This window comes from Danio rerio, chromosome 10, assembly GCF_052040795.2.
Source record: "Danio rerio strain M-AB ecotype USA chromosome 10, GRCz13ab, whole genome shotgun sequence".
NCBI lineage: Eukaryota > Metazoa > Chordata > Actinopteri > Cypriniformes > Danionidae > Danio > Danio rerio.
This window is the reverse complement of record NC_141030.1, coordinates 35585293-35611405: the sequence shown is the minus strand read 5'-3', so window position 1 is coordinate 35611405 and position 26113 is coordinate 35585293. Positions and strand designations below refer to the sequence as shown.

General features: G+C 35.8%; 1 protein-coding gene and 2 long non-coding RNA genes across 7 annotated transcripts in view; 1 reads left to right on the top strand and 2 right to left on the bottom strand.

The window, feature by feature from the left end:
* LOC141376416 (uncharacterized) overlaps window positions 1-1120 on the bottom strand; it is a 74338-nt gene extending 73218 nt beyond the window's left edge. Inside the window, exon 1 of the long non-coding RNA XR_015501271.1 lies at window positions 723-1120. This is a non-coding gene — a long non-coding RNA (uncharacterized LOC141376416). The remainder of the gene's footprint in view (window positions 1-722) is intronic.
* LOC141376417 (uncharacterized) lies at window positions 519-12694 on the top strand. 3 transcript variants are annotated; one of them, XR_015501285.1, is made up of 3 exons: window positions 519-800; window positions 6178-6272; window positions 11718-12694. It is a non-coding gene; the product is annotated as an uncharacterized LOC141376417 (long non-coding RNA). The 3 variants fall into 3 exon arrangements; XR_015501283.1 differs by lacking the exon at window positions 6178-6272 and having other exon boundaries at window positions 670-800; XR_015501284.1 differs by lacking the exon at window positions 519-800 and having other exon boundaries at window positions 6123-6272.
* foxo1b (forkhead box O1 b) overlaps window positions 8680-26113 on the bottom strand; it is a 94138-nt gene continuing 76704 nt past the window's right edge. For 2 of the 3 annotated variants that reach the window (XM_087269666.1, XM_087269668.1), the window contains 2 exons: window positions 11704-11895; window positions 8680-10271 (listed from right to left, as the gene is read on the bottom strand). In XM_087269666.1, coding sequence (XP_087125792.1) covers window positions 9132-10271; window positions 11704-11895 — 1332 coding nt within the window. In that variant the 3' untranslated portion in view covers window positions 8680-9131. 3 annotated transcript variants of the gene reach the window in all.

Sequence of the window (26113 nt, the reverse complement as noted above, 5' to 3'; positions counted from 1 at the left end):
ATTACATATTCAAAGTGGGTATCACAATGCAACTGGAAAATTGTGTGATTTTCATTTTAAATCTTTCCTTCTATTAAAAAAAACTCTTTTAAACAATTTAAAATATCATTAAATTTGTATGACTACTGTTACAATTTGAATAAAGAGTCTATATAAACATTAAAAAACAATTATTTATCCAATAACAATGTATTTTTCCATTCCCATTTAATGGTTTCTGTCCTTTACAAAATCGCATTTGTAAACTTCATTTCACATAAACACCAATCATATAAAGAAACAGTTGTGTTGTTAAGTAACTTATTCGACCCAAAATCATCAATTTTAAAGTTTTTACAAAGCAGATTCGCGCTAAAAGAGACAAAATCATCATAAAAGTGATTCAAACGGTGCTCAATCTATCTTAAGTCTTCTAAATCCTTAATATGATGTGTTTAGTGACTAACAATCCGATGTTTACATTGTTTTCCGAAGATATTCTCCTCGTTTGAACATATAAATGAATCAATACGATTCGTGAACAAATCATTCAATAATGCTGCGTCCCAATTCACATATTTGCAGTAAGCCATAAAATGATGTATTTTGTAAAGGAAAAGTAGAGCTTATTTTTTAGCCTTCGGTGACGTAACGTTACTACTTTTTCGTTAACAGATCGTTTTGTTGCTTAGTTACGTCCCCTGTCAATCATCATCCACATCTCTTTCATATTTATTACTTACCTTTTTGGAGAAGCAGCAGCAGGATCATTCATGCCATTCACGAGTCTTTCATGCAGAGAAATCTTGTTTTTTTTTTAGGTAATTATGCATGCAGAATTTACCGTCCAAACATATCTTGATAAGTTCACGTTGTTGTTGCAGATGACGTGTTTAAACATGTTCCAGTTGGCTAGATATTTGATTAACTGTCATTCAAACAACTTGACCAGCCTCTCTACTTGACGGTTGGGCTGTGTTCGCCATGTTTGTAGTTTGTTTACACGTGTTGCCAGATATAGCTGACTTTTTCCAGCCTAAAAGCTTGACATTTTTTTATCGATTTAAATCGCAATTAACCTAGTTACTTTAACTGTCATAATTTTAACTGAACAGCAAGGAACACCAGCAGTCACAACAACATAACAGGATCGAAACACTGCCTCTCACCCACACACTGCACTTAATGTTGTGTAAATTACATAGGCGGTCATCGCCAATTGGGTCAAATGCTTAACATTTACTATTACTAATATTATTATTATTATTGTCATTACTATTATTATCTTTATCATCATCATAATATTACACCTACCAGGAGATAAAAGCTGCCTGCATGTAAAAACAATACATATAAAAATAAAAATAAAAACTGACCAGCCCACATTTAAAAATTGGTCTGGCGCTTCTGGCAGAGAATTGCCAGATGGCCAGTCCGCCCCTGCCTATTCGAGTATGTTTTACCTTCGTTGTGCGGTGTAAATATATCCTATTTGGCGTTTTAAATTCTTTTGAACACAATTGGGCGCTGCTTGTCAAGCAGACAATGCATCTTTGTTTGTTTTTGCTGTCAATTGTGGAAAAAATGATTGATAAGAGTTAAGATAAACCAATGTGAGTTTTTTGATACACCTTTCCTTCACCTCCTCTTGTGGGTGGGCCGACATGGTTTGCGCTATGCACTGGTCACTACTAACTGAATGTAATAGGAGCACACAGTCATGTTTTGTTAAATAAGCTGCATATAAAATTTACATTTCAAAACCTCCCAAATTTACCGCCAACCAATTTTACCCACAAAAGTTTAATTCAAAACCACCCAATCTGGCAACACTGTTTACACTTTTTTAGTTTACACGTTTGTAGTTCTATCTAATAACCGTCCAATGTGCAATTTATTGTGGGCAGTATTAACGGTTAGTATGGACACTTCCATAGACATTATATAAGACATCTAATAAATAATGTCTATTGACGCTTCTACACTTCGAATTTTTACCGGAAATAGTAAACCATCCGGGAACTTTTGGCATACTCTTTTCAACATACTATGGTTTGCGACATACTTATTCTAGTTTCGAACACTATTAAGGATGGATAGTATGCAAATTGGGACGCAGGAATTGATTCATTAAGGCTCAATCAGCGAATCATTAACAATTTACAGTTGAATCCTCAACAGCGATCGTCGTGTTTTTTTAAAATAGATTTTTATGCCGATTTGTAATCGTTTTCTTCTTTAATAATACATTCTTTATTAATAAAAATATAACTAGGACACACTTATAGGCTAGATATACTCTCACTCATGCAAACGTTTACCAATAAACAAGTCTGACAGACTCGTAATGTTTTCATACCTTTATATACAATTATGGCTTCATATAACAGCTGCATTTTTCCTTTTGTTAAATTAAAATCAATTCTTCATCGCATTACAATTTTATCAGGCACTTCCTCCATTCAAAAAAGCATGTGGTTCTGACAAGGACAGTACGATGAGTGTACAGTATGTTTCTAAAGTACAATCGGCTACAGTGGGAAAACAATTCCCATCACAAAAGAATACAATAAAAACCTTCACTGACACATACAAAACAAATTCATCCATTGCAAAATTAGAGTCAAACTAAATGACATTTTCTGATTGTTAAATAAGACAAAAGCAATGCTATTTACATACCGAAAGATCCAAACAAACTAACAAAAACCTCAGGAACTCGCAAAGTTAGTGATACTTAATATTATGTACACGTAATCAGATAACAAACACACAAACAAACAAAAGCTTTTAATATTTATGGACAGTCTTAAATGAATATAAAATGCAGAGAGTTGTTTTATATCTGTTAAAAATATATGCATATGTTTAAAATATTGTTTATAATTTACAAACCTTCATTGTACACCTCCCCATTTGAATAGAAAATCTCTTACATGTCGAAAATCTCAAAGTATTAAATATTATGTAGAGGTGCAGCTGCACAGATGTGTGTGTGTGTGTGTGTGTGTGTGTGTGTACGACGTTTAAACAAAAACACACAGAGAGCAATTATAAATTACAAATAATCATTCTATAATCAACGTCAAATACATAAATGCTGCAACATTTTATTGAGGCTTTTAACTGGACATCCTCAGGTAAAAGCAAAATTAGTCATAAGTAAAAGTGCCTTCTGGTGATTTTCGATTTGTTCAATTTCACCATTGCGGTCAATAGGTAATAAAAATATGCAAAAATGGCAGAAAAACCCATCATTATTTGAAAAGAAAAAAAAATTAAACATTTTCCAGGGTTTAAATAATTGATTTACAAATTTTAATTCTTGAATCATGAATATCATGAGATTTTCTTCGGGTTATACTTGAATTAACCATATAATGACATTAAAAAAAAATCAGATGTTCATGTACTATTAACATTCTGCGCATATATCTCAGCTAATCAGAAATAGACTTGGCAACCCAAAATGCCAGTTTCTGAGGAGAAGGCACAAAGTACATACACTACCTGACAACAGTCTTATCGCCAATCCAAGTTTTAGGAACAGCAGATAATAACTTGACGTCTAGTTGATCATTTGGTATAAGTTGATCTAGTTGATCATTCGGTATTATATTCGGTATAATTGAAAGGCAAAGGCCTCTAGATTACACATATTTCACCAAAATAAAATATGATCGTGCCTTAATTTTTAAAGTGTTTAATTAGGACAGTAAGGTCTGACCCAGCCTAGACAAAAGTCTTGTCACCTAACAGTATAGTAGATATTCTATACTTGTACAGTATAGAATAAAAAGTCATGATGCAGTGGATAAAGAATGAATATTGTGCATGACTCCCATGAGCTTGGAAGACTGCATACATACATCTCTGCAATGACTCTCATAACTTATTAATAAAGTCATCTGGAATGGCAAAGAAAGCGTTCTTGCAGGACTACCAGAGCTTTGTATTCATTTTTAATGCCTCCTCCAACTTACCCCAGACATGCTCAATAATGTTCATGTCTGGTGACTGGACTGGTCAATCCTGGAGCACCTTGACCTTCTTTGCTTTCAGGAACTTATTATGTGGAGGCTGAAGTATGAGGAGCGCTATCCTGCTGAAGAATTTGCCCTCTCCTGTGGCTTGTAATGTAATGGGCAGCACAAATGTCTTGATACCTCAGCCTGTTGATGTTGCCATCCACTCTGCAGATCTTTCGCACAGCCCCATATTGAATTTAACCCCAAACCATGATTTTTCCTTCACCAAACTTGACTGATTTCTGTGCAGTTCAACAGAAAAATGAACCTTCTGCCACTTTTCCTAATGATCAACTAGCAAGTCATTATTATAATAACTTACCACTGGGATCGACAACAAAACCTTTATCAGGAAGTGTATTATTATCTACTGTACATTAAAATAATTCCATCCAGCAGTTTGAGAAAATCTGTCTGATATATACAGCAAACAAGGCCACAAGGAAAATATTGTTTTACACCTTTAACATCTGGGATGGGTGTTTTGATAGCATTTCAGAAGATGCTTACAAATGTACAAATATAAACAATTCATTTACCATCCCATCAGTACAACAAAAATATACATCTCTGTACAAAAACGCATTCATTCAGCACCGTGAAATGACAATAACTATAATGTACACTACACCAGACATTACACAGCACTCCAGTAGACATGACACACAGTTCAGTTCTCTTAGTGACCTACAGTGGCAAATTTAGAGACGAACTTAAAAAAAGTCTTGTTTGTGAGTGTCTGACGTGGTTATTTTTTGATACGTCAGCTACAGATATTTACACTCTGATTAACATAAAGCAGATTATGATTCCTGACTATCATGGAGTCTACTGGAACAACGTACTGTAAATCAGTAATGACCATTCTCTGGCCTCTGCTGATTGGTTCTGGCTGAGGTAAACAGTTTATGAGGTGTATGCACATACTTCAGAGAGATTAAAGAAATTTGTCAACATAAATAAAAATAAATGTCCCTATTATAACTGAGAGAAAAAAGGAGAATTTCTGAGAAATTAAAAAATATAAAATATATTGGAAAGCACAATGAGACTTGTGAAAAAGTTTTCCATTGATTTGAACTGTACTTTGTTAGGCAAGGACACTGAGAATTTATTCCAGATTATTATTATTATTATTATTGAAAAAAATCTGGAAACTGTAGTTTTAAAGTTGTCCAGATGATGTTCTCAGCATAATTTTAAATTCTTTTTATTTATTTGTGATACAATGAAATAGACAAAATATCTTTATGGAACATGATGTTTATTATATACTCAGATTTTTGGCATAAAAGTTAATATTTCTAATATTGTTTTTTTTTGCCATAAAAAAACGCAATAATTTAGACCAAGGTTACATACGTTAAAGTCAGAGTTATTATTTTTTAAATATTTCCCAAATGATGTTTAACAGAGCAAGAAAACTTTCACAGTATGTCTGATAATATTTTTTTCTTCTGGAGAAAGTCTTATTTGTTTTATTTCGGCTAGAATGAAAGCAGTTTTTATTTTTTTAAACCATTTTAAGGTCAAAATTATTAGCCCCCTTAAGCTATATATTTTTCAAATAGTCTACAAAACAAAACATCGTTATACAATAACTTGCTTAATTACCCTAACCTGCCTAGTAAACCTAATTAACCTAGTTAAGCCTTTAAATGTCTTTAAATTAAAGCTGTATAGAAGTGTCTTGAAAAATATCTAGTCAAATATTATTTACTGTCATCATGGAAAGATAAAATCAGTTATTAAAATGAGTTATTAAAACTATTATGTTTAGAAATGTGTTGAAAAAATCTTCTCTCCGTTAAACAGAAATTGGGGAAAAAAATAAACAAGAGGGCAAAATAATTCTGACTTCAACGGTATATGTAATTACAACCAGTGCTTCATTTGAGCAGCATCTTGTCGGAACCGGCTTTAACTTGTGCATGGTGAATACCTACGCTCGTGTGTGTGTAAAAGAGAAAATGAGCGTTATCGCCCACATGACGGCCTTCGACAATATTTTCGTAAATCGGCTTGTTTACAATTACTATCATTGGTTTATGATTGTTTCACGCGCAGTGAGCAGCAAAACTAAATTATGGCTGTTTTTCAATATGCGTTCCACAGCGAGCTTGCGTCCTCGTGTTCTCATGTAACATCATCATCATCCGCCAATTTCCAGAAACTCAAGACCGCAAGAATGGAGGCTGTGTGAAGGTTCCCGGATGTGTTCTTAATATTGAGGATGCATCGATGCAGAAGTCATTGTGACTAGAGGTGGGAAGCGAAGCACTATATATATATATATATATATATATATATATATATATATATATATATATATATATATTTATTATTAAAGTTCAGAGATATCACTTATTTATAAGTCAGGAGGTTCCCTAAATGAAACAGTAAAAAGTAAATATTACCATAAAAATCTCAATAAAAGAATAAACACATTAAGGGTGTTTATTTGTATAAATTCGTAATAAAATCTGTTTTATTTGTATTGTGCAAAGTATATTTAAAGGTTTTTATGCATAGTATATATTGTGAAAAGGGGAAAAAACAATATAATCGCTGTATGAATGCTGTAATGTGTAAATAATTTTTGGCTAAAAATGCATGAAGGTCATGTGACCATCAGGAACAACGCGCATCTCATTTCTCATAGAACGCGTTCTGTGTTCAAGCGGTCACCCAAGTTCGTTCTTCCGAGGTGACCTGGCAAGACCGATCTTCACAAGAACGCAAGTCCGTTCTCGGCATTCTTAGAATTGAGAAACAGCCTATATTTGTATTTTCAAAATGGCAAATAGACATGCATGTTTTCATTTAAAACACCGGGTATCTGATAATGAGCCTGATCAAAAGAGATCTCAAGAAGATTAACTGCACAAATGGATCAGGATAGTGGGAGACAGAAGCAAAGCGATCTCAAATTACAGCCAGAAAACATGACAGAAGAGGTAACTGTGGGTTCTTCTTGAAGCTTAGACTGAGTAAGTCATTCAATTATTATTTTAACTTCACACATAATAGTGAAATTTACTGAACAGAGATTGTTTATACATGTTATATTTATAGCTAGATGATTTTATTAACCATAACTGACCTATAATTTTATATGGCACAAAATATTAAAAGACCGATCAGAAATGTGATTCTCTCTTTTTGCGCTGTCACGGTTTAATGACGTCATGTTCCGGGAGAACGGTCACGGTAACTTTTATTTCCTGGTTTTGTTCCGGTAAATATTAATCAACAAATTAAGCACTGATTGCAACTACAAAGAAAGTTGCATTTGTGACAAATTAGGGGTTGGGAAATATAACATCTAAATAAAAATGTCAAGATATTGAATCACAACTACAAGATACGAAGTAACAATTGTGATAATGTCAGAATAGCAAGCTTTCAAAAGGCTTCCACACGTAGGCCCAATCCTAATTCTACCCTTTAGCCCTTCGCCTTATGTAGGGGTGTCCCAGTTTCTCTTTAGCTTGAAGAGGAAGGGCTAGATAGCCCTTGAAATGGAGATTTTTCAAGACCACACTCGAAACCAAGGAGTAAAGGATTTTCCCAAAATATACCATCTACAACGACAGCATGGCTGCACACATAAGTAAAGAGATGCACAAGTTATTATTTTTTCATAAGAATCATATGTTTTAATATATTCATAACGGCGTTCGTGTAAATAAAATAAAAATAAATCGCTATTTATAATCCCTAATAATAACTCCTGTATAGCAGTCCCACAACATACTTTCCCATCTGTCACTTGATGACACTCTAATACCCTGTCAGAAAAGTCTAGAGACTGTGAATGATCTTTTTCCAGTGTCCGGTATAACGTTTATGTTGTTTTCTTCTTTGTACATATGTAAATAGTGCCACTAGGGTTGTGGGATTAATCGAATCGCAATCACAATTTGAAACAATGCAATTAGTTAATCGCAAGAGGCTGCAATATAATATATATATATATATATATATATATATATATGTAAACAAGAATAACGAATAACATCTGAGGTGAAGTGCTTCAAAACCAGTCCACTATGCTTCAGAAAATCAAACATGCGAGACTTTCTGCAATGGTGTCTCGAGGCATCACAGACATGGTATCGGTTGTCATGAACTATGCCACATCACATGACAAAAATCGATTGAATCTTGTGTCACAACATACATTTGTCATTTGTGACTCTCTGCGACACCCTACGTCAAGGAAATCATGCCGAAATCGTGTGATCTGACCGGGCCTTTATAACTAGCCAATTAAGTGAGCACTTTCGTTCTATCCAATTAGAATTGCGCAACTGAACTACACCCACAATAAAAAAAACAAACAGGTAAGCGCTGACAAGTGGGATGATGGTGTCCACTACTTCAGAAGAAGTAATAGACTAAGTAATATCAAAGAAAAACAGCATTTGTAATATGAGAATATTTTGGTTTCAAAGTCATAGACACCAAACAAAAACATGTATATTTTAAGAGCTTTCGCAGAATTTGCCATGGCTTACGGAATAAAAATAAATCAGCTTGAAGATTTAATTCAATTGTAAATTAAATTGCAATACCTGTCAAAAAAAAAAAAAAAATGGCCACAGTATAAATGCACAGTACAGTTATGAGCTTATTGCCACATTAACGTTACATTGTTATGATAACATGATATATGCCTTCAGTGAGTAACTACAGCAGTCGCGATCGTCGATCTCATATGAAGCAAGAGATTGCGATGACATATGATGACGTGTGCATGTAATGTAGTGGTGTCCCATTTCTTAGAGGTAAATTTTAAAGCCCTTCCCCTTCACACACTGTTTAAAGGGCCAAGGGGAAGGAGTAGGGGTAAAAAAATTGAATTGGGATTGGGCTTTAATCTATTCCTGATTCATACCTTAGTTTTATTTTCACTAGTAATAGTTTTAATTTATGAAAACGAAAGGTTAAAATCTCTCTTGAATATTAGTTGCCTTTTGGTGTGACCTACAGCATTCAGTCTGTATTAGTCAACCATTAATTGACCTGCTCTACGTCTGACATATTTACATATATGCTCACACATTTGTAACAATGAAGTCAAACCAGGATGTGTATGTGTTTAAACAGCAGATGACATGTCTATCCAGATACCCAGTTATGTGTGCTGGTCTTGACACTGTGTGTGAAGCTCTGCTGGCTGCTCATGGGGTCGAAGTTGAAATCCAAAGCATCGCCGTCCATGAGTGTGTCGTGAAGGACTCTTTCTACGTCACACTCCACGTCCAGCTGGTCGATCAACATGTCGTCCAAGTCACTGGGGAGCCGCTCTGGGTGGCTGTGATGGTGGTGAGCAATCGCTCCATGCCTGTGGAAACCATTGCCATTGGTGTAGCTTGGCATCCCGGCCTCACCTCCACCTCTTCCCAAATGAGTATGATGAGGCAGGTGTGGTTGTGGCTTCATGCTACTTAGTCGAACAGGATGCCCGTGGGGCAACATTGCACATCCGTTCAGGCCCATTGCTGGCGAGGGCAATTGATGAAGTGAACGTGGGTGCGCATGTAAGTGAGGATGAGTGATCATTTTGCCTCCTTGTGCCATCTGTCCTTGACTAGCATAGCTTGGTAGCACCGGTTGCCCTTCCCCAGACTGCATTAGCTCCCCTCTTGGATCTGCATCTGCGGTTAGCAACTCTTTTAGAAGCCCTGGGGCGCAGTTGTACTGACCCACAAATGGCCCGTATCCTCCTGGTTTACTGTCTGATAAAGTCGGTATGGAGATGGGATTTAGTCCACCCACTCCACCTTGCCCATACAGGCACTTCCTGTAGTCCTGTTGGACTTGGGGCTGAGGACCCATGTTGGGAGAGGTGTAGGACGGGTACCCGGGGCTGCCCTGCATCAAAGGTGAGGATAGCGCGGTCTGGGCTTCTTGGCTGCCCTGGGTGTTATTTTTGGGTGATATGAGGTTGAGGTTTTCTAAGAGATTGTCCATCATGTTTTCAGAACCGTGATGACCCGCCACTTCGGACAGGCTAGGAAGGGGACCACCCAGTTTGGTGCCTGGGTAGCCAATGTGGACCTCGGCTGCCTCATCTTCCTCAGGGAGGAAGGGTGAGCGGCGACCGCTGAGAGTGCTGGCATCAGAGCTGGCACGTGTACGAAAGTTGCCCCAGGGTTCAAAGTCATCATTGCTGTGAGAGTTGGGGCTACCGAGCCATTTCGGGTACTGAGAACCAGGACTGTTTGAACCCCCATCTAGACCACCTTGCAACGACATCTGCAGATGCAAAAAAAAAGACCATGAAAATGAACTGTAGAACATTTACAAGCAACTGAAGCAGAGCTTGAAGATAAACAAACAGCGGTTTATCATAAGCATTTTATCGATAATTAATTACACAGTTGGTATTAAGAAGATACAACATAGAAACTTTGGGCTCTTTTTTGACGATCCAGGCACAGAGTTCAAAGCGCAGGGTGCAAAAGCATTAAGGGCATGTCCGAATCCACTTTTTTAAAACTCAGTTCTAATTTCCAGCAAACAAATAAATAAACAGTAATGACGACTTTAGACCTCCTCTTTGCTGGTCTATCGAACAGTGCATTTTAGTTCCTCAAAATAGCAACGTGCCAGCAATGTGCCTTAACATCCCTCCTTTTTTAGACCAGAACGCCTATGGAAAATGCAAATGCATTTGCTATTTAAACAGCGAGGTGCAAAACATCAAAACGACTCTTGCGCTGAGCTGAAACTAGCAAACAACAATTGCATCGCGCCTTGTGTCACATTGCGCCAGGTGTATGATGGGGCCCCTTATTTTAACAACATTGAGCAGCTAAATGTATCTGGAAAAATATTCAAAGGCTTTTATTTTCATAAACCGTGCAGATGTGAATGCGTTTGAGTGGATTGGCTAAAGTAGACATCTAACGTCTGCGCGTTCTAGACGTGAAGGCGCTCTTTCCGGCAGTCTTTCTTCTTTGTTTACACAGCACAGCATTCCGGCAATAGAGAGGGATAGAGAGGGCGGCGTCCCCGAAACTACCCTCGCCACCCGCGCCCTCATCTGCGTCTAGGGTGGCAGAATAGAAAGAGCGGCGCCCCCGAAACTATCCTCACCACCCGCGCCCACAATTATATCCGCGTCTAGGGTGGCAGAATATAGAGAGCGGCGTCCCCTTAACTACCCTCGCCACCCGCGCCTCTGTTATAGCCGCGTTTAGGGCGGCAGAATAGACACCCCCCCACACGGTTTCACTTTAGGTTTGAGGGGGGCGTGACCGTCCTTTGCCTAGAGCGGCAGTTCAGCTTGCTCCGGCCCTGGTAACGTTACAACTTCTCTTTCCGGAAAATTGCCGGAACGAATTTACAGTTTTTTTTAAAAAGGACCCGTTGACATACAGAATATTGCCGGTAATTTTCCCAATAAGATCTGTATATGTGAAAGGGGCTTTTGACTATACTTTACTATACCATGGAAGCAAACCCTAAGGTGGTTTAAACACTTTTGTAGCAAACCAAAAATAAAAAAGGTGCATCTACTATAGGCACGTTTGGATGCAGAACAAATGTTGACGGTTTTATTAATTGTAATTTAAACTATTTTAATATTCCATTGTGCATATTTGGTGGTGACAAAATCAAAAGATATTGGTTTATCACATTCATATTTTGGCAAACAGTGTAGATTGTTCTCCCCTCAACTGACCTTTTTCTTGGCAGCTCGTCCACGGCTCTTTGTGAACTTGCTGTTGTTGTCCATGGAAGTGGCCCGCCGGCGTGGAGATTTGCCACTCTTTCCCCCCTCCGGGTTCAGCATCCACCAAGAGCTTTTCCCTGTTCCTTCATTCTGGACGCGCACAAAGCGACTGTGCAGGGACAGATTGTGTCTGATTGAATTCTGCAAGAGAGAGAATGGCATGGGAACATGAAAATCTGAGAATAGATAACTGACTGAAGGCCAATCACTGGAAGTGGAAATGACTTGCAATCATTTGACCAATGTTATCATTTCTTGCCTTGAGATGTAGATCACTCAACAGAACAAATATGTAATGAAACACTGATCATGTTTCTCAAATGCAAGATAAGGTGGCAAAAATGGCCAATGTTTTGACAGACAAGTGCCGACGCCTGTATGTTTTTGCCAATGGTTTTATGTTTAATTTGTTGAGAAAACAGGACAGAGGCCACTGATACTGAATAACCAAATCATATGCAACCAATTTACAGATAATAAGCCTTTTTCTAGACTACATAAAGTACTATATGATTTGGAGGAGATGCTAGTTGGTTAGAAGAGAGAGAAAAAAACATTAGTCATCACACACTGAACTCATTCGCACACATCCTGCACTAATGATATTTTGTCTGCTGAAGTTTTTCCACCCTGAAAAGGCCTACTGTACACAACTATAAAAGGGGGGAAGAGACTATAGTCACCTTTAAAAGCTTTAAATACTTTAAATATTATCGTTGATTTTTTTAAAATGCATGGGGAGTCATTTTGGCCTGAAATGCTCATTGAGCAGAGGTTTGGAGAGGTTAAAAGTAATTGATAATTTGTTTTGTGTAGTATTTTGATTGTCCCATTCCATAATAAGGTGAAAATGATTTAGCTATAAAACATGATAAATTGTAGCGTTTAACCCTTGCAAAAAGAAAAGAATAAAGTTTGATCATTTGCACTGTCTAATAAACATTTCATATTTATTATTTAATACTGTAAAGCCTTATGTGCTGTTGAGGATATTTTTGTCCACTTCGGGGTGATTTTGTGTCTAAATTTGGTCATAACTTTCTCTGTGTTTCAGCTAGCAGAATGACTTTTAGTGGCAAATCCTATTTTGACACATATTTTGAGAAAATGCTTTGAAGGAAAAAAAAACCCTCAACAATACACTCTTTACTACCCTTTTGTTATGTTGCGGATGAAAACATCCACTAAATTAAACTGCTGTAAAAATGCATCAGATTAACATTATTATTTTAAAATTTGCATGAATCTGTTAATCAACCTCAGTCCTGATCAAAACGACTAAATTACTTAGTAAACAGGATTTTAACTCTTTAATTGCCAAATTTATAAATGATGTCACTGATTTGGTGGGGAAAAAACACACACAAAATGTCGTAATTTCAATATAAAAAGTAATTGCGGACTGGATTTTTTTTCAACCTTTTATCAAGTCTTAGACATGTGAACAACATTGCCTTTGATGCATTGTTTTTGATTAATTGTATTTTTTTTCTCCCTAAAATACTGTTAGTGGCTGTTTTTGCCCCATTGACTTTCATTATAAACACACTTTTGGATTACAAAACCATGACAGCATATAATCATGCATTTTTGATTGTTGGTGGTTTTCCCTCGTTGGGAAGTGGTAAAACTTGTAATTTTACCCTAACCCTCACTGATCATCAGTTGGCACTATTAACCCTTTAGATAAGGCCGTGCAAAAAAGGCTTAGTTTCTGGATAATATACACATAAAATAAAAAAGGATAATAAACATAAAAAAACAAAAACAAATCACAATTATTTGGTGCAAAAAATACAGGAAAAAGGTATGATAAAACACAATTAATCGTTAACGAACTCATCAAATACCTGAAACACACATTTAATGACTATAAATTACAATTAATTCTTAGACAATAAATCATCAAGCACGTGCCATAGTCACAAAAGCTTGATTACAAAGGCTGTACATTTTCAAAACAACAAAGGGCTTGACTGGTGGAATGAACAGTCGGTTTCCTGCATAGAAGGAAGTGGATCGGTAGGAAGAAGGAAAGCAGAAGTTTAAGCCACAGAGGAAGGTCAGCAGGAGGTCACCTTCAACCTTTGATCCTGAAGGTCATGACCTTAGAGGTCAAGTTAGGGGAAACACAGCTTCCATATCACACAACTAAAGCTCATGGATGTGAACAGAAACAGTGGTCTGAAAACACAGTCTGGGTCATGAACACTTAAGTAACCCAGAGGTCAACTGACCAGTTCAACTGGCCCTGCTTGGGCAAGAGCGAAAAATAAAGTTGAAGGAAAGGATGCTGAGTGAGAGGAAAAGGAAGTGCTGGAGGAATCGAGATAAATGAGAAGGTGAGGTACCAGTATGGAAAGTGAAGTGGTGGAGTTTGCAGGGATTGAGTCAGGGAGGTGGAGGTAAAGGCGGAGCAGAGAGAATGTTTTCCCGCTGAGAGGGACGAGGTCGATGGGTTTGTGTGTGTGTGTGTGTGTGTGTGTGTGTGTGTGTGTGTGTGTAGAGGAGGACGGCCTCTCCAGTAGTGCTGACAGACACTTGCAAACAGACACACAGAGAGAGTAATAACGTATGGGTCTGTCTGGCGTCTGTCTACACTGTAACAGAATCCCCGTCGCAAAAGCTTGAGACTCAAGAGACACAGAGAGAGACAGAAAAAAGACAGACAGGCACACAGAAAAAAATAGAGAAAATTAAATCTGATACCAATATGCTGATTACTTTAGGTCAATAACTGTTAAAATGATGTTCTATTTTGACAAAATAAATAAAAAACTAAACACTACATGTTGTAATAGTAACAAATTAAGTAGAATACTCTAACATGCAACTAATAATTCAATTCATCTTTATTTCTATAGCCATTTTTCAATGTAGATTGTGTTAAGGCAACTAAACATTAAAGCAGTTTCAATTTACTAGAACTTCATCTGTCCAGTTTAGCACAGTTCAGTTTAGTTCAGTTCAGTGTGATGTAAATGTCGCTGCTAAAGACCAAATACTGAAGAGTAAATCCAACGATGCGCAGCTCCACAAGTCAATATTATAAAATTTAAAAGTCAATAAATAATAATAAACTGTTGTTTAAGAAGATGAATCTGAAGTGATTATAGCAAAAATGAGACCCTGGACAAAAAAATAAATAAATCAGTTATAAGTCTAGATTTTTCCATTTACGTATGGTTTGTTTAGTACAATATTTGGTCAAGATACAACTATTTGAAAATCTTTAATCTGACTGTTCATGAAAATCAAAGTTAAGTTTTTGACTCTTCTAAAACGTATAAATATTATAATATGTTTGCTGATAAAAGAAACAGACTAAATGAACATTCTTGTTTATCTGAAAAACAATTCTGAAGTCAGATATTCTGCTTTGAAAATGGGCATAACGTGCCAAAACGGCTGTCTTTGTTGTGGTCATTTACTCCACCTAATGCTAGTTTAACCAATTATATTTGATTCACTCATTCAGAAAGGCTCTCAAAGCATGCGTCACACCGAAATGTGACCTCTGGTGGAGAGTAGCAGACACAGATTCAGAGTTCCACATGAGGTTATTAATAAGCAAATAATATAAATATTACGAGCGTAAATATTAGGTGAGCAGGTTACCTTGTAACCGTGTGTCCTAACAACACACTATGTAAAGAGATAAGCAGTGAAGCAAATTGGCTGTTTGCACTAAATGAAACATGACAGAAACACTAAACAAACAAACGAAACATGACAGAAATTTAAATACAGCCATTCAGAAGGACAGAATAGTGCCCTTACTGCACTCCAACAAAATGGTGAGGTTTACATTGTTATTAATACATTTTAAACCTCTTTAACATTATTAAATGTACATGCTGAATCACTGATATGTGTTGGCTTGCACTGAGTCCCAGTTCTAAAGTTCAATTTCAAACTGTTTATTTTATTTTCAAGAACTGATGCTGCTTTCAGTGTATGGCAATAAATATCATGTGAATTAGCAGTCAAACTCACATTATTAGGATTTAATACTTAATAAAGCACATGCAGTGTACCTGATCATTGTTAGTTTTCTGTTGTTCAGCTGCAAGAAATAGAAGCTATGTCTAACGTATAAAATTTAGGTGTTGGTAAGGAAAAAAACATTGAAAAATATTCCTTCTATGGCATGATGTTGCTTTTATTTAACACGATTTAAATCAGCCTTTAGGTTTAATAGTCAAGCTTGCTCCTGTTGGTGTCATCAATCTGGCAACCTGTGCTTGCGAGTGTTTTGAACCAGGCATGCAATTCCTAGTTTGACCACGGGGTGTCAAACTTACATACTGCACCTTTAAAGTTGTCCATGAAGCGCTTTGAGTGCAGATTACATAAAAAAACATTATTTTTATATATTTACATTATGAATTGTAGAAAATGCCTTCATGGAACATAATCTTTACTTAATATTCAAATGATTTTGACATAAAAGAAATAAATATATAATTTGTCCCTTATGATGTATTTTTGGCAACGGCCCACAACATTCCCATACAACATTAGACAGGTTTTGTGTTCCAGGGTCACTTATTTTACACCATTCCATTGTTCACTGCATCCTGAGCAAACCCACTCTAAAAGGTGAAGATTTTTCACAAATACTATCATATATAAAGACAAAATAAAAAAAAAAACAAATTAGTTATGTGATCCTTTCATTTAAACACATTTTTTACTTGCTTTTCCAATTTGTTTTTCCCAAAACATAACTTGAGAGATAAAATGCTGTCGCTTGAAACTCTGTACTTCACTTCTTCAATAAATCAAAGAGAAAACAAAGAAAGAAAGAGAAGAGGTTGTGCGTGTTCAAGTGTACTCATGCATAAATTCATCTACTGGTATTAGCAGATAACACACGCACACACATACACACGCAGTCAGTTTCAGGGCACATGTGCAGCACATGCAGAGCAGCAGGAAGTGAGTCACTCCAGGAATGCGACAGGGAAGGTGTCACAGTCTGATCAAACTGTCCAACACTTGCTCAAAAAGAGCAAAGAAAAAAAAAAGAAGTCATGCTGATTTCAGTGCTGACCAGCCCTGTGACTGCCGGGGCTTCAGGTATGCTTGTGTCTCTTCTCACCACCCTCAAAATAGATTCAACTCACTGATAACTGATCTGAAGTCAGCTTTGAATGTACAGTACAGGAAGTGGGTAATAGCCATGCATGACATCAGAAAAGGGCTCTTTAGATTTCTACAAATAGTCAGGGTCAGTCTGTCACTGGTGTCAATCTTGCATGCAGTTTAAATGCACCTTTTCTTTTGCTTACCAAGCCTGCATTTATTTGAGTTTAAAACACAAAACTGAATTTACTTGAACTGAATTTTCTGCTTCATTACTGCAGTCAGAATAGTATAATATGATCATTTACTGCTTAATGGGGTATATGCCGAAGCATGCTAATAGGACTTTTAATTTGCCATTAACCTGGGCTAAGCGCTTCCGGCGAATTGAATGCCAATGCAAAATCCGGTGCGTTTAAGATCTGTTTTCTTTAAAAATCAGCGATCTCCACTAGCTGAGGGATATCCGATTTAAAGTGGGTCTCAGATTGTACAAGTAGCACTGCATTAAATTACATTTCCCCCGCCATATCTTTATTATATGAGCATTTATTTTACCCCAGTATATTCAATGGAGCTTCTGCGTTAACCTGGCGATTCTGACGGACGAGTGCGAGTAAACAGCTTTTTGTCTCGTTTTACGCTTGAGCAACTAAATAAATGCTAAAGTTTATTTAACTGAATGTATTTTAATGACATTACAACATCGATGCTGTATACGGAACCGTATAAAATGAGAAAAAGTTCACAATAACAGGTCACCGGAAGTGTATCAGCATGGGAACAGCACTAGCTCGGCATATACCCTATTGTTATTAAAATATCATTTTTTTGGTACTGGTGTGTACTTTTATTTTGAAAACTACATTACAGTACCATTCAACATGTACTAAGTTTAGATTAGATTCAACTTTATTGTCATTACACATCTACAAGTACAAGTCAACGAAATGCAGTTTAGGTCTAACAAGCAAGTGCAGAATATAGGTACTAGGGTTGTCACGATACTACCAGCTGAAGTATCATGTTACCAAGTAGTATCGCAATACTGTATTAATTAATAACTCAAATCTACAAAATAGAGCAAATTGTCAGAAATACTATATTTTATATGTCATAACACTTTCAGAATTCCCTTATAATTTAAAACTTATAATTTGTACAGACTTTCCTTGATTTTCTTTGCTGTGAATTTTTTGTTGTTATTGCAATAATAATAGTAATAATAAAATTAAGAGATAAATTATTGATCATACCATAGGAACTGCCATGACTGCAGCAAACTACAACCCATGTGCAGACCGTTAAAATGAACGTATAATAAAGTGGTCTATTGATTATTTGCTGGCACAAATGTTTGAGCATTTTAGTGACTTTTCCATATGCAGCATATTGTACACTGTAAAAAAAATGGCCGTGATTTCAACGGTAAAAAACTGTAAAAATGCTACAGTACAAATCCGTAACCTGGTTAACGATATGTTTCCTTAATATATATGGCGAATAACCGTAAATTGACTTTCTCAGAATTCCCTGCATGGCACATAACCTTTTATGCATTTGGTTGACATTATTATGGATCTTTTTAGTTGTTTCCTCATCAGTTATGTACATTAGAGATTTACGTTACATCTAATGTTGATAAACAATGTTTATTTCATGACTTCAATTTTATGCGCGTTACCACACTGGTGTTTAGTAGCTGTGTGATTGACACTGAGCACCTTCTATATGCTGATACTCTTTTCTGCTTGTGGGAAAAGTTGATTGTGATGAGCATTGGCTCAATATGTAACTTCCTCATCACCACCTGCATGTGGGTGTGCTAATGTGTCTAACTGTTTAACAAAAGATGTGTAAATGTTAATCATTCAAAATACAGACATTTTACCTCTATAAATGAATAAAATACGGTAATTTACCGTAAAAATAAAAAATTACTTTTACGGTTTGTACCGTGTTTTTTAACGGTAAAGTACTGGCAACCACAGCTGCCGTTTTTTTACCGCGGAATTATTTTTTACAGTGTAGAACGGTTAATGACGATACTACTGGTTACAAACTACAGTGGCACAGCCAGTATTTTGGAGCCGTGGTATATCGGTGCTACCGAAGTACCAGTAAACTGCGCAACCCTAATAGGTACAAGTTATCAAGTGCAGTTATAGAAAAACTATGGTGATATTTACCGATGGATGTACAATGAATATTAAACACAGGTTGTATTAAAAATGAACAGAGATTTACAATGGATGAATATATGTACAGGTTGCTTTTAATAATCAGTAGTATGCAGATAGATATGAACATAATTACAAATGTATATGTGCATTTGATATGTACAATTCAAAATGAATTAGTGCAACGTAGTACGATGAATATGTACAATTTTAAAAGTACCAAGGTATGAAATTAAGATGAATTTACTTCTATATTTATTAAGTAAACATTAAATTGTAGAGGAGAATAAAAAATTGTTATGTGCAAAATAAATAAACGCTGTTATTTTAAACTTCCTGTTCATCAAATAATGCTAAAAAAGCAAAGCATATCATCATAGTTTCCACAAAACAATATGAGGCAGGAAGAAAATAAATCATATCAAAATCGATCATTCTAAGAACCTCTATTATTGACAGAGTACCAATAATTATAGGGTATAAGGACTTTTAGCTTTCAGTAACCTGGGTCAAGTGCTTCTGGCAAACTGTGCACAGTTAGAAAATCTGCGCGTTTAAGGTCTGTTTTTTTGGTCCCACTTTATACTAAGTGGCCTTAGCTAAAAAATAGTTACACAGGAATTAATAGTTTGTTACAATGTACTTATTGTGTAAATACATGTATTTATTGTGTACTTCTGCTTGATTAAATACCTGTATGTAATTACATCTGTAACTAAATTCTGTAATTACATTTGTAAATACACTGCTGACCATTGCCTACACCTTAACCCACCCTTAAACCTACCCATGCCACCAAACCTGTCCATAACCCAACCCCTATCCCAACTCATGAGCAACACATGTTCTAAAATACATTATGAACACAGTAAGTACATTGTATTTATTTTTTGATGCAAGTACATATTAGTTAAGGACACTTAATATAAAGTGGGACCGTTTTTTTTTTTTAATTTAAAAATCAACAATCTCCACTGACTGATTGATTTACATTATAAAGTGGGTCTCAGATTGTGCAAGAAGCACTGCATTAAATAGCATTTTCCGTGCCATGTCTTTAAAATAAAATTTAAATATTTATTTTACTCCAGTATTTTCAATGAAGTTTCTCCTGCTGATCCTGACAGTGTGTGCGTGTAAATGGCTTTTCATCTTGATTTACGTTTGAACAACTAAATGAAAGCTGAAGTCTATTTAACTGATCATATTTAAATTACTTTACAACATCGATTCTGTAAAAAAAAACATATAAAACTGAGAAGAAGAAAAAAAAAAATCACATTAACCGTTTATCTGAAGTTTATCGGTATGGGAAGAAACACTAGCTCTGCATATACCCTATTGATCATAATTGATCAGCTAATCAGCATATCATAATCATTTAAATACTGGAGCATAAATGCTGGAAATTCAGCTTTAATGGAATCAGCTTTAAATGACTGGAATAAAATACATTTTACACCACATTAAATAACAAAGCCATTCCTTTAAATTATAATAATATTACTAATGTACATTTCATAATTTTGCAGTATTTATTGTATATTAGATGAAATAAATGAAGTCTTGGTGATTTTTAAAAATCTTACTGATCTTAAACCTTCTATATGCAGCATATGGGGCCTTTGCCTCTCTCTACCCCACGTCTTATCACAGGTATGCAAGGTATTTCAAGGCCACGGGATGACCTTTGGTCTCAGATCTGGGATCTTCCCCACTGATACGCCACAGCAAAGAAAAACGTGCATTAAAATCCCCTTTGGGTAAGATTTGAGTCAGTTGAAGTCTGAGATGAGAAAACTGTGGAGCCATGCACCAATTTCTACTACACAAAGGTGGGAAGTGTGCTTAGGCTTGCACAAACTGAAACTCATCATATTTCAGACAGTTACATAAAAAATTGTCAGTCAGACAGAATCATTTCCACTGGCAAAGAAAGAAAGCATTTCTCAGAGATCATCAGCAAGAAATATTAGCCTTAACAAAATAGAAATCAAACTGAATTTATCAGTTTTAAAGTTGAGCCAAAAATAAATAAATATAATAAATCATTGATATATTTAAACACATTTAATTTATTATTTAGATGTTAAAACATTTGACATATTTATACATTTTATTTAGATTGACAACTATTAATTTATTTATAGCAGCCCTCTTTTATAATTTCTTTTTAAAATATTATAATATTTATAAAGTGATGTTTAACGGAGCGATGCCATTTTTACAGTATTATTTCCAATATTACATTTATTTTTCTTCTGAAGAAAGTCTTAACTCTTGTAGTTTGGCTGGAATAAATGCAGTTTTAATATTTTGTTTTTAAATAATTCCTAATGTCAACATTTATAGCCCATTTAAGTGCACCTATGATGAAAATCATCATTTGTAAACTGTTTGGACAGAACTGTGTGTAGGTATAGTGTGTCCACAGTCATAATAGGGTGATATAAAAACAATAAGTCTCTTTTTTTAATTTTCTGACGTTAAAATAGGATCTAAAACCCCTGGCATTTTGAGGTGACAGCAACATGACATAGGGGTGCATTTTCCCCGCCCACCGAATTGTTTGACAGCCACGCATTAACATATCTCCATAGTAATGCATATAATCCTATCAACAAGATAGGATGTGCGCAAAGCAACTAGGATTAAAAGATCTGTTTAGCTCTCTGTGATTATCAATCATCATCAAATATGATCAAGACGTTTTACAAATTTAAAATTTAAATTTAAAACAGTGCATGTGTGTAATGAATTACAGCAATTTTTCATCACCGCATCCGCATGTCAGCACAACTATAGAAGAAGACGCTTCAATCCCAGTTTGTGGATGTTAAATCAGGTTTATTTTGTACATTAACGAAATGGATATCCATACAGAGATCGGAGATTTAAATTTAATACCTTTTAAAACTCTTTGCAAACATTTTAAGACCTCATCACCACTTCAGGTTTCAACCAGTAACACTGTCAACATTTTAACTTGCAGTGTATTTACTAAATACTGATTGCAAGAAACCAATCCTAAGCTTAAACTGTATTTATATACTGAATAAAAATACTAATCCAGCAGGTGGTGCCTTTACAGTAGCACGAATAACAGTGTTTCCCTGGTAACGGCAGTAAACAAAGCAGCGCCACGTCAAATATAGCAGGATTTTTTTATTTATTTCATAAACTACACAGCATCCTATATTCAGATAAACTTTAGCATACAGATACCAAATTTAATACCTTGTAAAAAAAATTTAAGACTTTAATACTTTTTAGGGCATTAAATTTCTCTAAATTGATTTATCAATTTTTAAGACCTTGCTGACACCCTGCCTGTCACATTTTCCATGCAAAAACAGTGCAAAGGTAAACGCGCGCTTTGTAACAACATTATGTGTTGCTCATCGTTCCAGAAAGGCTTGACTTATCTACACAACAAATGCATCAAATACTCATTGACAATATTCTTACTGTAGTATTTCTCAGTTGCGTGAGATCTGCTTCCTTTATGTCTGTCACTGTGCTGCTTATCTGACGGAGCCGAGGCGGAGGTTGAGGCACACTCTGACGAGCGGGGAAAACTAGCATTAAAGGCACCGGCCACAAAGACAGCTACATTGTGCTCAGAGCAGAAAATTCCAATATTCTGAAAGGTATAATAAATAATCTGATGGGTGTTTTGAGCTGAAACTTTACAGACACATTCTGGAGGCACAAAAGACTTTTCTTAAATCTTGAAAAAGAGGTAAAATAGGTGGCCTTTATTTCTCTGTTAAACCGCACTTCGGAAACAATTGAAAAAGTATTACAATTTCAGAGGAAGGCTAATCATTTTATTTTCAGTTATCATGTTTGGCACATTCATTGAACAAAGCACCAGAAAAAAAGTAACAAAAATTCTGCAGGTCAGTATATGACAAACGGGTAAACAGAAGTGAATTTGCCTTTAGTGCCAGGTGCAGTGTCAAATAAGTGTGTGTGTGACACTGTAAAATATGTGTGTGTGTGTGTGTGTGTGTATAAGTGTGAAAAACACATTTCTATTCTAATCCTCAGAGCTATTTCTGCAGTGATAGATGTCAATAGGCCACGCTTAAGGGGTCACTATGTGTTTGAGCGTGTGTGTGTGTGCACGTGTGCAAGCGTCAGACCTCCTGAGGGATTTATAAACAAGTCCGAGAAACCCCATCTGTATCCTGTCTGACACCCCAGACAGCACACATACTGACTGCCACTCAATAACAAGCAGGCATTATTAATCAGCCATCACCTTCAAAACTTACAGCTCGTCTGCAAAACCAAACCAATACTCACACTCGCAAGTCAGGTGCTCAAAGAAAACCATGCTTTCAAACTAATCATCCTAATTAGATCATGCAATTAAGTTCCACCATGGTATAAAGAAAAAAGAAAGGTAACTGTGAGATAATGCTTACAATAATAATCTAAAACAGATATAGAAATTCGGTAACACTAAAAGGTTTCTTATGAAACTGAAAATAGTGCATATAACCTATTCGTAAAAACAACATCTGCATCAGCTCTGCGTGAAGCTAAAATAGTTTTAAAACAGAACATTACCCGTCTAACAGAAATACTTCAGCCATGTTGCTGTCGTTCCTCCAACGTGCAAAACTAATTCCAATATTGATTCAGGATTTGAAAAAGGTTTAATTCAGCATTTGTTTTTACCGCTCTCTCTCTCACGTGTGCACGAGCAAATGGCGGATCTGCATGAACGGGTTGCGCGGATGTACAAATCAACATTCGTTGACAGACAGTTTGGGCTACTTATCAGAATTGCCTTACCTTGTAAGGTCTGTATGTGTGAAAGGGGCTATTGATTACAAGTTTTTAGATCTTCAAATTATCTTCTTGGAACCACTTGAATGTCTGTAAATAGTGTGTGAATTTTCCTTTTTAGTTGAGCTATCCCTTTAATTTGCAGAATATAAAGCTCAGTTTTAAGATATTATAACCGTAAAAAACAAAACAACAGGGAGATGTCATTATTATTGAAACATAGAGGCACTACTGAGAGTTCTGAAAACTTTCAGGATTATAAAATATTGATATAGAGACACTTGGGGCTACTTTATTATCAGTATTTAACTGACACTGCATGCACTACAATTCATTGTGGAGTTGCTTTATTATGCTAGTAACTGGAAGGCTCTTAGACTGCTGTATGTGGTGTAAATGCTCTACTGAGAACACATTCAAACATTGGCGCCGGTGGACTGGATCAGTCCCGCGCAGCTGTTTGACTGCAGTCGGTCAGGCGTGACGTCTTCACAACGAACGCCAGACCAAGTAAACAAGCAGAGACACAAAGACCAGGTGCGACGTGACAGACACACACATATAACATACACCTCTCTCAAGGCATACGTTTACAAAGTGACAAACATGCATTAGGCAAAAGTTTTTTTTTTTTTTGAGAAAGAGGAAAGTATTTGGATGAAGAGTTTCTAATAACTGATTAATTTTATCTTTGTCATGATAACAGTGTAAAATATTTGACTAAATATTTTTCAAGATACTATTATTCAGCTTAAAGTGACATTTGTGGGCTTAACTAGGGTAATTAGACAAGTTAGGGTAATTGGTTAAGTAATTGTATAACGATGGTTTGTTCTGTAGACAATCAAAAAAAAAAAAAAAAAAAAAATATATATATATATATATATATATATATATATATATATATATATATATATATATATATATATATATATATATATATAAATAGCTTAAGGGACTAATAATATTGACCTTAAAATGTTGTAGATTACTGTAATGCTCTACTCACTGGTTGCCCAGCATCCTCTATTACCGAACTTCATTTAGTGCAAAATACAGCTGCCAGAGTTCTTACCAGATCAAGAAAATCAAGAAGGATCAAGAAAGAAAATGACAATATAACCCCAATTTTATCTTCCTTACACTGGCTGCCAGTTAGATTCCGTATTGATTATAAAATATTGCTTCTTACCTGTAAAGCTTTAAATAATCGAGCTCCTGTTTATCTAACCAACAACTTGCATTTTAAGATCTTAAAACTCAGTGCTTCTAGTAGTACCCAGAATAGCAAAGTCAACTAAAGGAGGTTGAGCCTTCTCATTTATGGCTCCAGAACTCTGGAATAGCCTCCCTGATAATGTTAGAGGGACAGACACTCTCAGTTTTTACAAATTTAAGTGGATTAAACATAAAACAATTAAGTTGTCCCAACGAAATCCCCCAAAATTGTGTTGTTTTAGCTCATTTTATACAAGTAGTTTAAACAAGCAAACCAGGGTGCTGAAATATAATTGGCTAAACTAAAACTGGACACGTTAAAAGAACCAAAGCAAAGACAGATGTTCCAGCACGTAACTCGCATTTTCAAAGCAGAATATCTGACTTCAGCATTGTTTTTAAAAGAACTTGGCATGTTTAAATATCTTAAATCTATAATCTTAAATATCTGCAAACATATGATATTTTCTGCATTTTTTGTGGTGTTTTTAAAAGTTCACCGGCAATTCATTTTAGTTTAACGTTACATTCTAATCTCTATAAGGGTCGATTAGGGTTACTGATCGATTAACAAGCGTTGGTGTTCGGTGAGGAAAATTAACTGAAATGAACACCTCTACAATTAGAGCACGATGCAGGTCAGACTCAAAACCGTTTCCGCTCGCTTTATGAGTAAGAAAAGTGACTAAAAGTGCTTTCCCCCCCCGAGTTCTGATCTAGACAAAAGTGTCAGTGGGTGAGATTTGAGAGAGAGGAGATAAACATAAGTGGAATGCACAAGTTCAACAGAGAATGGCGAGAGGTCCTCAGAGATAAGCCGTGACAAGAGACTTCAATGGGTTAACCACTTCCTCCTGCGCACATCCGCTTTATCTCCCTCTCTCTCCTTCATTGTAAATATTTAGCACTCAAGTGAAAAAGAAGAAAATAAATACATGTGTGTGTGTCGGTGAACATGTTATCAATGGAAAAAACAGAAAAGGAACAAAATGATCTTGATGAAATTTGAAACAACAGTTTTCCCATAAATCAGTTCAGTATTTTCTGTGTGTATGCACCCTGTAATCCTTGTG